The sequence below is a fragment of the Pempheris klunzingeri genome, chromosome 24 (assembly GCF_042242105.1).
Source record: "Pempheris klunzingeri isolate RE-2024b chromosome 24, fPemKlu1.hap1, whole genome shotgun sequence".
In the NCBI taxonomy this organism is placed as follows: Eukaryota; Metazoa; Chordata; class Actinopteri; order Acropomatiformes; family Pempheridae; genus Pempheris; species Pempheris klunzingeri.
The window spans coordinates 7,891,120-7,902,833 of NC_092035.1; the positions used below are offsets into that span (position 1 = coordinate 7,891,120).

The 11,714-nt window shown below is 45.1% G+C and overlaps 1 protein-coding gene across 1 annotated transcript in view; it reads left to right on the plus strand.

Moving 5' to 3' along the window:
* xirp2a (xin actin binding repeat containing 2a) overlaps nucleotides 1-11,085 on the plus strand; it is a 44,316-nt gene extending 33,231 nt beyond the window's left edge. Inside the window, exons 8-10 of the mRNA XM_070855451.1 lie at nucleotides 351-9,585; nucleotides 10,724-10,857; nucleotides 10,950-11,085. Coding sequence (XP_070711552.1) covers nucleotides 351-9,585; nucleotides 10,724-10,818 — 9,330 coding nt within the window. The 3' untranslated portion in view covers nucleotides 10,819-10,857; nucleotides 10,950-11,085. The remainder of the gene's footprint in view (nucleotides 1-350; nucleotides 9,586-10,723; nucleotides 10,858-10,949) is intronic.
* The last annotated feature ends 629 nt before the right edge of the window (nucleotides 11,086-11,714 follow it).

The window sequence follows — 11,714 nt, forward strand, 5'->3', positions numbered from 1 at the left end:
AAAATGATCTTCAATGAATATTTCAATCAAGTCACTAATTAGGAATGTGCATAACTGAAAATGTGTAGGTTCGACAGACTGGAGATGCGACTGTATTTGTGCATTACATCCAAATCAGGTTTGTTTTTTGGTGCTTTTTCTTCTAGCTTTGCAAAGTAAATTTGACAACACTGCACAGATAAGAGATTTAACATTTATGATAATTATTAATTTAGCTGGAAGGATTACACTTCATTTTCTAAATTAGTCTTATTCCTTGCTGCCCTTTTCTGTGCTTTTCATGACAAAAAAGACTTCAACACAGCCTCCACTATCCCTCTCTCCTTAACCAAACCACTTACTAATCATAGGTTGATGTGGATTTCAACCAGTTTCAGTGGACACCAGTAAACCAATCTTCCAAAACCTCAGCCGTGACAAGCCATGGCACCTCCTCCACCTTAAAGACTGCCACTGGCTCATCAGGAGCGTCAGTGGTTTATGAAATGACAGATAATTTCCCTCCCCCACCCTCAGACCTACTTCAGGTATTTCAGGAAATCCCTGAGTCCATCTCTTCCCAGCATCAGGAGTCAGCCTCCCAACAAAAGCACACTGTTACTAAGGAGCAGTACTTTAAACACAAGAGTATGGCTGAACTGAAGCGCCTCTATAAGCACATTCATCCTGGGGTCCGCAAGAACCTGGAAGAGGACTTCTTAAGTCAACTCACCGAAGCAGAAAAGAAGGACTTGGAAAGCACGGAAATGGTGGGAGATGTCCAGCAGGCGTGCTATTTGTTTGAAAATGAAGAGAACAGCCCGAGTAAGTGTTCGAGCCCTGATGGAGAGGACCTGGAATGGGATGAGATCCTGAGAGGCGAAGTGCAGTCCAGGCGCTGGATGTTCGAAAACAAGCCACTGGATACAATCAAAGATGAAACCCCAGATGAAAACGAGGTGAGGAGTATCGCCCAGCAGGAAATCATTGCTGGGAAAGATGTTAGATACACAGCTTGGATGTTTGAGACTCAGCCGATGGATGCTTTGGGGACAGAGACTGCAGATTCGACTGAGCAGTCCCAAAAATCGTCAGACCTCGCGAGAGGAGACGTCCGCACTGCAACATGGCTTTTTGAGACGCAGCCGCTCGATTATCTGAATAAGATCTACCAAGAGGACGAGCAGGAGACAGATGTCGTCATCACCAAAGATATCACCGGCGGAGATGTGAAAACGGCTAGATATCTGTTTGAGACCCAGCATCTGGATTCCCTGGGTAAAACAGAGACCATTGAGGAGAGCCACTTTCTCAACCTGAAGTCTGAACTCGAAGAGATTAAAGGGGATGTGAAGACAACCACTCGCATGTTTGAGACCCAGCCCATGTGTGTCATCAGGGGGGATTCAGGAGAGATGCTGGAGATCACCACCATCCGCAGGGAGGAGACTGAGAAAGGAGACGTGAAGACATCACGCTGGATGTTTGAAACCCAGCCTCTGGATATGATAAGCAAAGACCCTGCGAAGGTAAAACTGATATGTGGTATTTCCATGGAGGACAACGTTCAGTGTGGTGTGAACAAAGGTAGATGGCTTTTTGAGACAAAGACTCTCGACACCATTAAGGATGAGGAATGGGAGAGTTCCAGCAAGCAAAGGGAAGAGATAATTGGTGCCGATGTGAGGAGGCACTGTCTGGTATTTGAGACTCAGCCCATGGACACTCTGAAAGACAACACCAATGCCAGACCTTTACCTTCAGAGGAGATTGTGGGTGGTGATGTCCAATCAGCAAAACATCTGTTTGAAACGGTACCAATGGAAAATCTGAAAGAACTGCTCGAAGTTGGAAAACTGAAGAAAATGATTGCGTCTGAAGAGGAAAAGGGTGATGTGAGGCATCAAAAGTGGGTCTTTGAAAGCCAGCCTCTGGAGAATATAAGGGAGGAGAAGAAGGAGATTACAAGAACTGTGAATGTTGAAGCTCTTGATAAAGGAGATGTGACAAACTATAAAGAAAGATTTGAAAGTATGGACTTAAGTAAGTGTGAAGGAACACAGAAAATTCAAGTTGAAGGTGTCACAAGTGGATCTGTCAAGTCCAACAGAGTTATTTTTGAATCTACCCCTATGTATGCTATGCAAGACAGCTCTGGCCATTACCATGAGGTGAAGACCGTGAGGCGTGAGGAGATTGTGAAGGGAGACGTGCGCAGCTGCAGGTGGATGTTTGAAACACGTCCTATTGATGAGTTTGATGAAAGCATCAATAAGTTTCAGATCATAAAAGGTATATCCAAACAGGAGATTGAGTCAGGGGATGTCAAAACAGCCAAGTGGTTGTTTGAAACTCAACAGCTTGATGCCATTAAATATTTCAATAATTCTGAGGATGAAGACCATAAAACTAAGGAAGGTATTGAAATTGAGAAAGGAGATGTTAAGACTTGTAGGTGGCTATTTGAGACTCAACCAATGGATGTTCTGTATGAAAAGGTGGAAAAAAGCGACACTGATGTCAAGGAAGTGCAAAAAGGTGACGTCAAAACGTGCACATGGCTCTTTGAGACTCAGACACTGGACAACATACGTGATCACACAGAGTCTGAGTCTGAGACCATTCTGAAAATGTGCACTGTAAAGCAAGAGGACATCCAAGGAAAGGATGTGCGGCTGGCGCGCTTCCTCTTTGAAACCGAGAACCTTGAAAATATCACAGGTGAGGACAGCGGTTCTTTCAGGAGGGTTACAGAAATCGACATCCATTCAGGTGATGTTTCCAGGATGAAGTACATCTTTGAGAATCGCTCCTCTGACATTATGACGTCCACCTCTGAGGAAACCATGCAGAGGCTGAAGACGCAGCAGGCCGAGGACATCCAGAGGGGAAATGTGGTCAACTGTACCTGGATGTTTGAGAATCAGCCGATCGATGCCATCCATGACGAGGCGAAGGAAATTCGCACTGTAACTGATGTTCAAGGGGGTGACGTTGACAAAGGCCGCTTCACATTTGAAACATATTCTCTGGATCAAATCAAAGAGGAGTCCACTGAGACTGATATTTCTAAAGTCACAAGTGTCTTTAGAGATGAAATAGAGAAGGGAGATGTGAAAAATTACACCATGATGTTTGAAAATCAGCCGCTGTATGCCATCCGTGACAAAGAGGGCCATTACCATGAAGTAACCACCCTTACCAAAGAAGAAATCATGAGAGGAGATGTGGTGGGAGCCCGATGGCTTTTTGAGACAAAGCCTCTGGATTCAATTAGGGATTCTGAGGAGGTCTATGTCATCAGAGCAGTGACTGAGGAAGGCATTAACAAAGGAGACGTTAGCTCTGCAAGGTGGAAGTTTGAAACGCAACCTTTGGATGAAATTACAGAGGAAATAAAAGTAAGGTCGAAAACAGTTGCAGATATCCAAGGCGGTGATGTGAAGACAAACAAGCAGCGATTTGAGACTGATGAGATGTCTCAAAAGTACATCAGAACTGTTAGCGTGAGTGAAATCCAAAAAGGCGATGTCAGATCTGCCACATGGATGTTTGAAACACGCACAATTGATGAGATCCGTGGTGAAGGCGCAGAGTATGATGGCATGGAGAGAGTGACAAAAGAGGAGGTAATGAAAGGGGATGTCAAACAGTCTGTGTGGCTCTTTGAAAAGCAGTCCCTTGACAGTATCAAAGAGACTGATGGCACAGAGCTTGTTGTCACAAAGGAGGAAATCCCACAGGCCGATGTCAAGACGACAACATGGCTATTTGAAACTACACCATTCCATGAATTCAACGAGAACACAGTGGAAAAGAAAGAAATATTAGGTAAAAGCATTAAAGAGACACTTGAGGAGCTTTACTGTCAGAAAATGGTAGACTCACAGGGTATCCTTATTGAGGCAGATGAGATCGGTGATGTCCGCATGGCAAAGTATAAACTCATGAGCCAGGAGGCTCCACAAATCCAAAAAGAAGAGATTATCAGAGGGGATCTGAGCAACATAATGATGAACCTTCTGAACCGCAGGGAGACAACTGAGAGGGGGATCACTATTGACAAGGAGGAGCGAGGGAATATTAACACCACAGTGAAGCAACTGTTCAACCAGGAACAGGGAATCAATGTTGAGAAAGAAGAAATTATCCGCGGTGACATTCAAGAGGCCATAAACAATCTGCTCAAGAATGAGGGCTCCTCCAAGCGAGGCATTCTGATTCAAGAGGATGAGATGGGAGATGTGAGGATGACAGTCTACTCCCTTCTGAATAAAGGGGAGAGGGCCAGCATGGAGAAAGAGGACATCGTTCACGGTAACGTAAACAAAACCCTTCATCGTCTTCTCTCCAACTCAGGAGGTGAAGACTCAAAAAAGATAAAGGTCGGAGACACAGAAAGGGGCAATGTCAGTTTTTACTCCACATGCATTGAGTCGGGAGCCTTGGAATACCTGAAGCAGCTTCAGTACGAACCAGATGAACCCCAGGAAAAGGCGGAAAAAGAGCATATTATAGGTGGTGACGTTGAAGAGACCAAAATGTTGCTCCGGAAGAATCAGCAGCAGATTGGTCGCACAGTGGCAGAGGACGATATACTTCCTGGTGATGTACACAGCACCGTTAAAGTCTTCATGATGGAGCCTAATGTTACCTATAGAAACCTAGAAAAAAAGGATATTGTTAAAGGTGACCTTAGTGCAGCCCTGGATTCACTCACCCAAGCCATCAATCAGAAAGTGGTAATAGAAAAAGAGGAGGTGGTGAAGGGGGATATTCCAACTACTTTGAGGTCTCTGGAGGAGGCCCAGCATCAAGCCAAAGAAATAGAAAAGCCTGAAATCATCAGGGGAGACATCAGAGGTGCTCTCGAGTCACTGGAGAAATCTGCAACCAGCAATACGGAAGCAACTGTTGAGGATTTAGTGCCAGGTGATATCAAAGGGACCCTGAAGTCCCTGGAGGAGGCAAAGCAAGCTGTGAAGGAGGTTGAAAAACAGGAGATTGTCAAAGGAGATATCCAGACTGCAATGCAAAATTTACACGAGGCGTCGAGCGAGAAAAGGATTTGCCAGCATCAAGTGAGCGAGCAAGGGGACGTTAAAGCCACTATCCAGCTCTTGTTAGAGCCAACAGATCCTCCAAGAATGAATCGCAGGGGGAGCATCGAAGGCGACGTGAAAACATCCATTAAATCTCTTTATGAAGGGCAAGACTCAATGCAGGTGGAAAAGGAAGAAGTGGTTAAAGGGGACGTGCAAGGGGCAATAAAGTGTCTAATGCAAAGAAAACAGTATTCAAATACAAAGCGTATGTATCCGTCCAAGAAAGCAAAAGTGCCCATGAAAAATCCATTAACTGTCAAGCAAGCAGAGCATGAATGCTTACATGAAGCCAAGAGTGAGAGCGTTGCAGTCAATCCAGCCCCCGCTGTGAAAAACCTGTCTCAGAGTGGTGAGTCACAGAAGCACACACAGAGGCACAACGAAAGCAAATCGGTGAATACACAGGTAATAACCCAAGAGGGCCTCTCTGTTACTGTAGCCAAAACAGATAATACTGCTGGGGCCTCACAACAGAAGAGCATAAAAGAACAGAAACAGAAAGTGCCGCCCCCGCAGAAAATACAAGCTCCTAAGCCTGTCATGATAAAGAACAAACAAATGACTAATAATGATCAAACAGAGGCTAAAATGAAAGAGGTGCAAAACACGTCACAGATGAATATTTCAAACAAGCAGAAAACAATCAAACAGGTGCAGACTACAGTGATGGAGAAATCTGTCATGCACAAGCAGAATGTAACCGTATCAGAGCAAGTGTCAACATCTCAAAAGCAAACAGAGAATAAGGCTCTCACACAAAAGCAGAGCATCAAAAATATGAAGAGTGATAACCGTAACTTTGACACAAGAGGGAAAAATGTGATCAAAAAGGTGAAGCCAGAGATTCACTTCCCCCCTCCTCCCTCCTCACCACCTCCACCCTCAGAGTCGGAGCTCTCCCTCCCTCCACCGCCATCTCCAGTGCTAGAGAGCCCAGCATCCCCCACATCCCGGCCTTCTATCATGAGGCAGGACAGTGACCTCCCACCTCCACCACCTCCACCTCCCATGGAATGCATAAAGTCTGAGCCAGAATTTTATCCTCCTCCACCACCTCCTCCGCCTCCTCCCTCTGTGGGCGGACAAGACTTTCTCCCTCCGCCTCCCTCACAGCAAGAGCTCAATGCAATGCCGCAGCCTCCACATGCAAAGCTGGTGAAACCCATTGGCAAGCCTTTATTCAAAGTGCCCAAGCAACCAGAGGCACAGAAACAGCCCATACAAGCTAAACCCAAATGGCAGAAAAAGCAGCAAACTCCTCCACCACCTCCACCTCCAACTCCACCACAGCTCCCCCCTGATCAAAAAACAACAGACTGTAAAGAAGATGCTAAAGTTCAGGGGGTGAAAAAGGAAGCAACCCAACAGATTGAAACACACAAGCAGATCCAGTCTGAATTAACAGCAGTGTCAACAACAAAAATACCAAGCATCCCTGCTGTGAAACCAATGCAAAAAGAAAGCCCACAGCCACCTAAAAAAGTGTTTGTCCCTCCGCTAAAACTGCCTCCACCACCTGAGCCCACTCCAGCATCAAAGTCTAGACCTTATGCTCGCAAATTTAAAACCCCTCTCATGCTTGCAGAAGAAAGGTACCGCCAACAAATGATGGAGAAAGAGGAAATGGAGAGTAGTAATGTCACCACTCCCACTTCTCCACCAGTTGGTGTGCCCTCCTCTGCTGCTAGTGCTGAGCTGTCTGCAGGACAGAATACTGAGAAAGAAGTGGCCACAGAAGAGACAAAAGCAAAGACGGAAGAAAGCAAGACAGTTTCTAAAGAAGGAATATCGGCACAAGACTCACCTGTCAAGAAAATTCCTTCCCAGATCCCTTTGAGCAAGCCCTTGATCTCAGTGGTGAATAAGAAATCAGCCACTGGGTCTTCAAATGTGTCCTTAGATAAAAAGCATGTTTCCAGCGGGCACTCTTCAGAAAAAATACTTGCCTCAGCTGATGTTGTTAAAAAGAGTCAAACCACACCCAAGAATCAGACCATTTCTGTTTCTCAGTCTCATCACGAGGCCTCAAATATTGACGTCCAGTCACGCTCAGATGTGGTCACTTCCTCAGTCACGGAGCAGCAGCAGTTTATTAAGAAATCCAACACCAGGTCTATCACGGCCACACAGAGTGCTGTCCAGGAAAATGTAAATCTTCAAAGCCACACCGCGGTCACATTGAAAGCTGAAGATGTAAAGAATATTAATGTTCCTCTGACACACGAGGGGAAAATGAGTCCCTCTCAGCCCACTAAAATTCCGAAGGTAACTCCAAGTTTCAAGGTGAAAACCTTTAAGATGCCAACAGAGAAGAGAGAGGAGAAATGTGACAGTTTGGGGCAAACACAGGCAATGAAAAGTGAAATGCATTTACAGCAAGAGAAAACTGGTGTGTCACAGGAAAGCGAAACAGTGAATCAGGAAAGCAACCAACTGACGTCAGTGAGAACTGAGATGAAAACAGAAAAGACAGTAAAGGAGAAGAAAAGTCAGATGACCCCACCAAAGGAGGTAGAAGTGGAGGTTCTCAGGAAAAAGGGGAAGCAGGGGCAAAAGAGTGAAGTAAAGCTGTCGCCATCAGTTACTGTTTTGATGCCTAAGATGGCTAAGATATCATCGGCAGTAACTCATCAAGGACAAGGCCATGTGTCTGTCTCCCGCAGTCAGCAGAGCATGCAGACAGAGCAAATTCAAAGACACGAAGAGGTGGTTGTGACTGAGAGTGTGGTGCAGCAAAGCCTTCAGAAGCAAGAGGCCGCTCAGATGCATAAACAGCAAATAAAAGTACAGGCAGCAGAAACAAATAAAATGCAGATAAAGTCAAAGAGTGGGCCTGTGAAAGGGACAGGCAGCAACATGAGCCATAAAGAGGAGGCCAGCGCAGAAGAAATCACAGCATTTGAGAAATGCAATGTTCTGCAGAAGCTGCTCGCTCAAACAAATGAGCTCGAAGGCACACCCAGCAAAATAGACTCCAACGCTGTCAAGATGATTATATGTGAATTCCCTGACTGGGTGATGGGCTTGGAGGAGAAAAAGAATTTAAGTGAAATTGCTAAACAACAAAGTAAGAAAAAGTTGAAAGAGATGATAGTCTATGTGAAAAAGATTCTTCAAGCAAAGTTCACATTTTTAGAGGAAAACTTGACAGCTGTGGCAAAGAAAGAAAATGAAAAAGAGGAACCTCCAGCTCCACCACTGGTGCCTCCAAAGCCAGATAAGAACGTTTTCAATGGGGCAACTACAAAGATATCAAAGATTAGTATCGGCTCGTCCAAAAGTGAAAAGGTGGAGGAGAAAAAGTGCATTCAAGAAAGGAAGGTGCATCAGGAGCTGAGTGAGGGCATGGCAGTGTCCTCCCCGTTAGCTAGCATTCGCACTCCATCACCCACTTTTATTAGTATTGAGTCGAGGAAGATAGACTCGCCCCTCAGAGTGACCCCTTCTCCTCCACCCTACAAATCAGTCGGGACACCTCCACCTCCTCCCCGCAAGTCATACACACCCACATCTACCTTCAGTCGGGCCACGCCCTCTCCCACCCTGAGCCGCTCCGAGAAGCTGATGAAACTGAGGGACACCACCTCCAAGCTTTCTCGCGGCATGACCCCTCCTCCTCCGATGCCAGTGCCGGAGTATTTTGTAACTGAAAGAGAGCATTCGTCCCCATTCAGCGACAGAGGGACACCTATAGAGAGAAATGAGCAAGGACTGGTGGATGTCACGGAAATGGTGGACTCCATGATGACTGTGATGGACAAAAAGACTTTTTTCGAGGATGCGCAGAAAGCTGAACTGAGCAGGGCATATAGTCGGAAGGAGCCCATCGATATCCCAGAACGTTTGGTGGCTGATGCCGAGGAAGGCCCAGAGGCTGTGACTATAGACATTCTGAAAGAAGATCTCCCAAGAGTTGACCTGTCGAAGCTGGTAAACAGATTTGAGTCACCACAACCAACAGCCTACACTAGAAAAGAGCCTATTGTCATTGCAGAGAGGCTGGGGAGCGACACGGAGGATGCAGAACCTGACCCACATACCCCAAAGACTGAAGAAATCCCCTCATTCAACGTTAAAGCAATAAAGGATGTGTTTGAGACAGGAGAGCATAGTTCTCAGGCAGCCCGAGAGCTAAGAGAACAAATAGAAAGAAGAGAACCAGAATCTGCCTATTCTGAGCCGGTGGGTCACTCTAGGACGACAGCAGTCACTGAGCAATTCTGCTGCATTGACGACTTCGGAAACATGACAAGCGACATGAGGAGTGAGGTGCATTCTGGGAGCTCTCTGACCCGTGGTAGCCCTCCATCCTACGCCGATGTGGTGAGAGGCACAGTTCCGACTGTCGCCGTGCCCCCTGAGGCCTCCACCGAGGAACTGCTGAGAAACTTCCAGCAGTCATGGGCCGAGAGCCAGGGAGTTTTCCAGAACCTGGGTTTCAGTGTCACCGAGCAGAGGACTTCGCAGATCGTAACACACCAGCGGGAGACTGTCGTGACGGGTAAACCGAGCAGTGCAGCATGAGGATACTAAACAGGCGTGACGGTGTGTTTAACACGCTTTGTTTGTGAGAAGTTTAAGGCATCAACTGTATTGTGTGGAAAGAAAAGAAGCATTAACATCGGGTTGACACTGCTGTTTATGTCTCATGGTTTCCTTTGATGTTTTCCCTTTTATTTGAAACGTTCACACTAAATCTTGGAACAGCTCACAGTTTAGGTGCTGTCAGCTTCACACATTTTAATATTCACAGGTTACACTTGTTCTGTTTATTCACGATTTATTCTGATGTGTGAAGCTGGCAATGACGCTAACATATTGAACTAATATTTCTCATGCCTGGGTGTGTGATGCCGTTTTCAGTGCGAGACAGCAGAGAACTACTTGAATTGTCTCCAGCAAGAAGAAAATAATACTTTTAATTAAATTTCTACTCAGCTGAAGATATGATTTCACCTTTCATTTTCACTTGTTTTATGCAGTGAAAATGAAATAACTGAAAACAAAGAAAAAATTACATTTCAAAGCTTTTGCAGTAATTATGAAAATCACTATAAATCCTTCGAAGTAAATTTTTAGACAATTAATTGCAATTCTAATGCTGGTACTAAAGCACATTTTTCTGAGGTGCATTTTGTAACACCTAGAAGGATTCATGCTCTGTTGATACACTTATTACTGCAGGGCTATTTTGTTTTCTTTGTCCCTTCTAGCACAGTTACATTAACGTTTGGTTTGCCCTTGTTTGGCTCATAATCTTAAACAGTTTCTGTGATAGTTTCCTGGAAAGAGCAACTGAAGAGAGCTGCACTGCATGTCCCTTTTGCACATGTAGTACACTGTAGTTTAAAGTTTACCCAACATTAGCCACCATACACTATTGGCCATGTGAACCTGCAGCTGCATAACCTGTGAGTCACAAGCACATACTGCTTCATCTGAAGGAGTAGTAAGCCAAAAAGCATTGATGAAACACTGCTAGGTGACACTAGCAGCTCGGTGGAATAGGAATTGCTACAACTGAGCATCTTTTTTAAATTAATTTACTCCAGATTACATGGTTCTTTCCAGGAAATTTCCTAGGAAATTAAAAGGAAATTATGAACCTATAAATTAAAGTGTTACTTCCATTTTTGCAGAAAATTCGAGTTCCAGAGTCCGAACTGTGCAGGGTGTGTCGGAAGAGGGTGTACCCGATGGAATCGCTGATAGCAGACAAACAAAACTTCCATAAAAGCTGCTTTCGCTGTGAACACTGCAGAGGCAAACTAAGGTGAAACTACGGTATTTCACCAAAGCATAAACATTATTATGGCTTTTCTTTGCACTACTTTAACCTCTTGTTGTCTTCCTCTTTTTTAACAGTCTTGGCAACTATGCCTCTCTCCATGGACAAATGTACTGCAAGCCACATTACAAGCAACTGTTCAAATCCAAAGGAAATTATGATGAGGGATTTGGACAGAAACCACACAAAGAACTATGGAGTAATCAAAACCAGAAGAACTCAGCTGAACAGACAAAAGTCAGATCACCATCACCAGAAAAGAAAGTCATGGATTCCAGATATTCCACTGCTCAGAGCACATTAGTTACTCAGGATAATGACATAAGCAAATCAGTGGATGAAAATAAAAAGTGTTCAAGTAAGATTTCTGTTGTGTGGCCTCCTCAGTCAGATTCTCCAAAGAAGTCTTTCACTATCGAGGATGAGCTGAAATTGGTCAAGCCATCATGGCCCCCTAAGGAGGATTCAGCTCAGGAAAATGAACACCTAGATCAGCCTATCAAGCCCTCATTTAAAGAGACTGATATCCCTGCAGCTAAAGTGCAAAATGGACCCAAAGAAAATGACAAGGTGCAAGAGGGTGTCTGCTCGACAGAGAAAGTGAAAAAGTCTGAACAGAACCCAGCAGAGTCAGAGGCCCCGGCCTCCCCCGTGGCAGCTGCTGAGGAATCAGCATGTGTTACTCACACTCAAGAAACCAAAGAGTCAAACAGTGGCTCTGATGCTGTGGCACAAGTGGGTTCTGAAATGGACTCTGAAGTGCAGGCTGGAGTGGAAGAGAAAGTATGTGGCAAAGGGAAGGATGGCGGTGATGTGGAGAGCGAGAAAAAGACAGAGAAGAA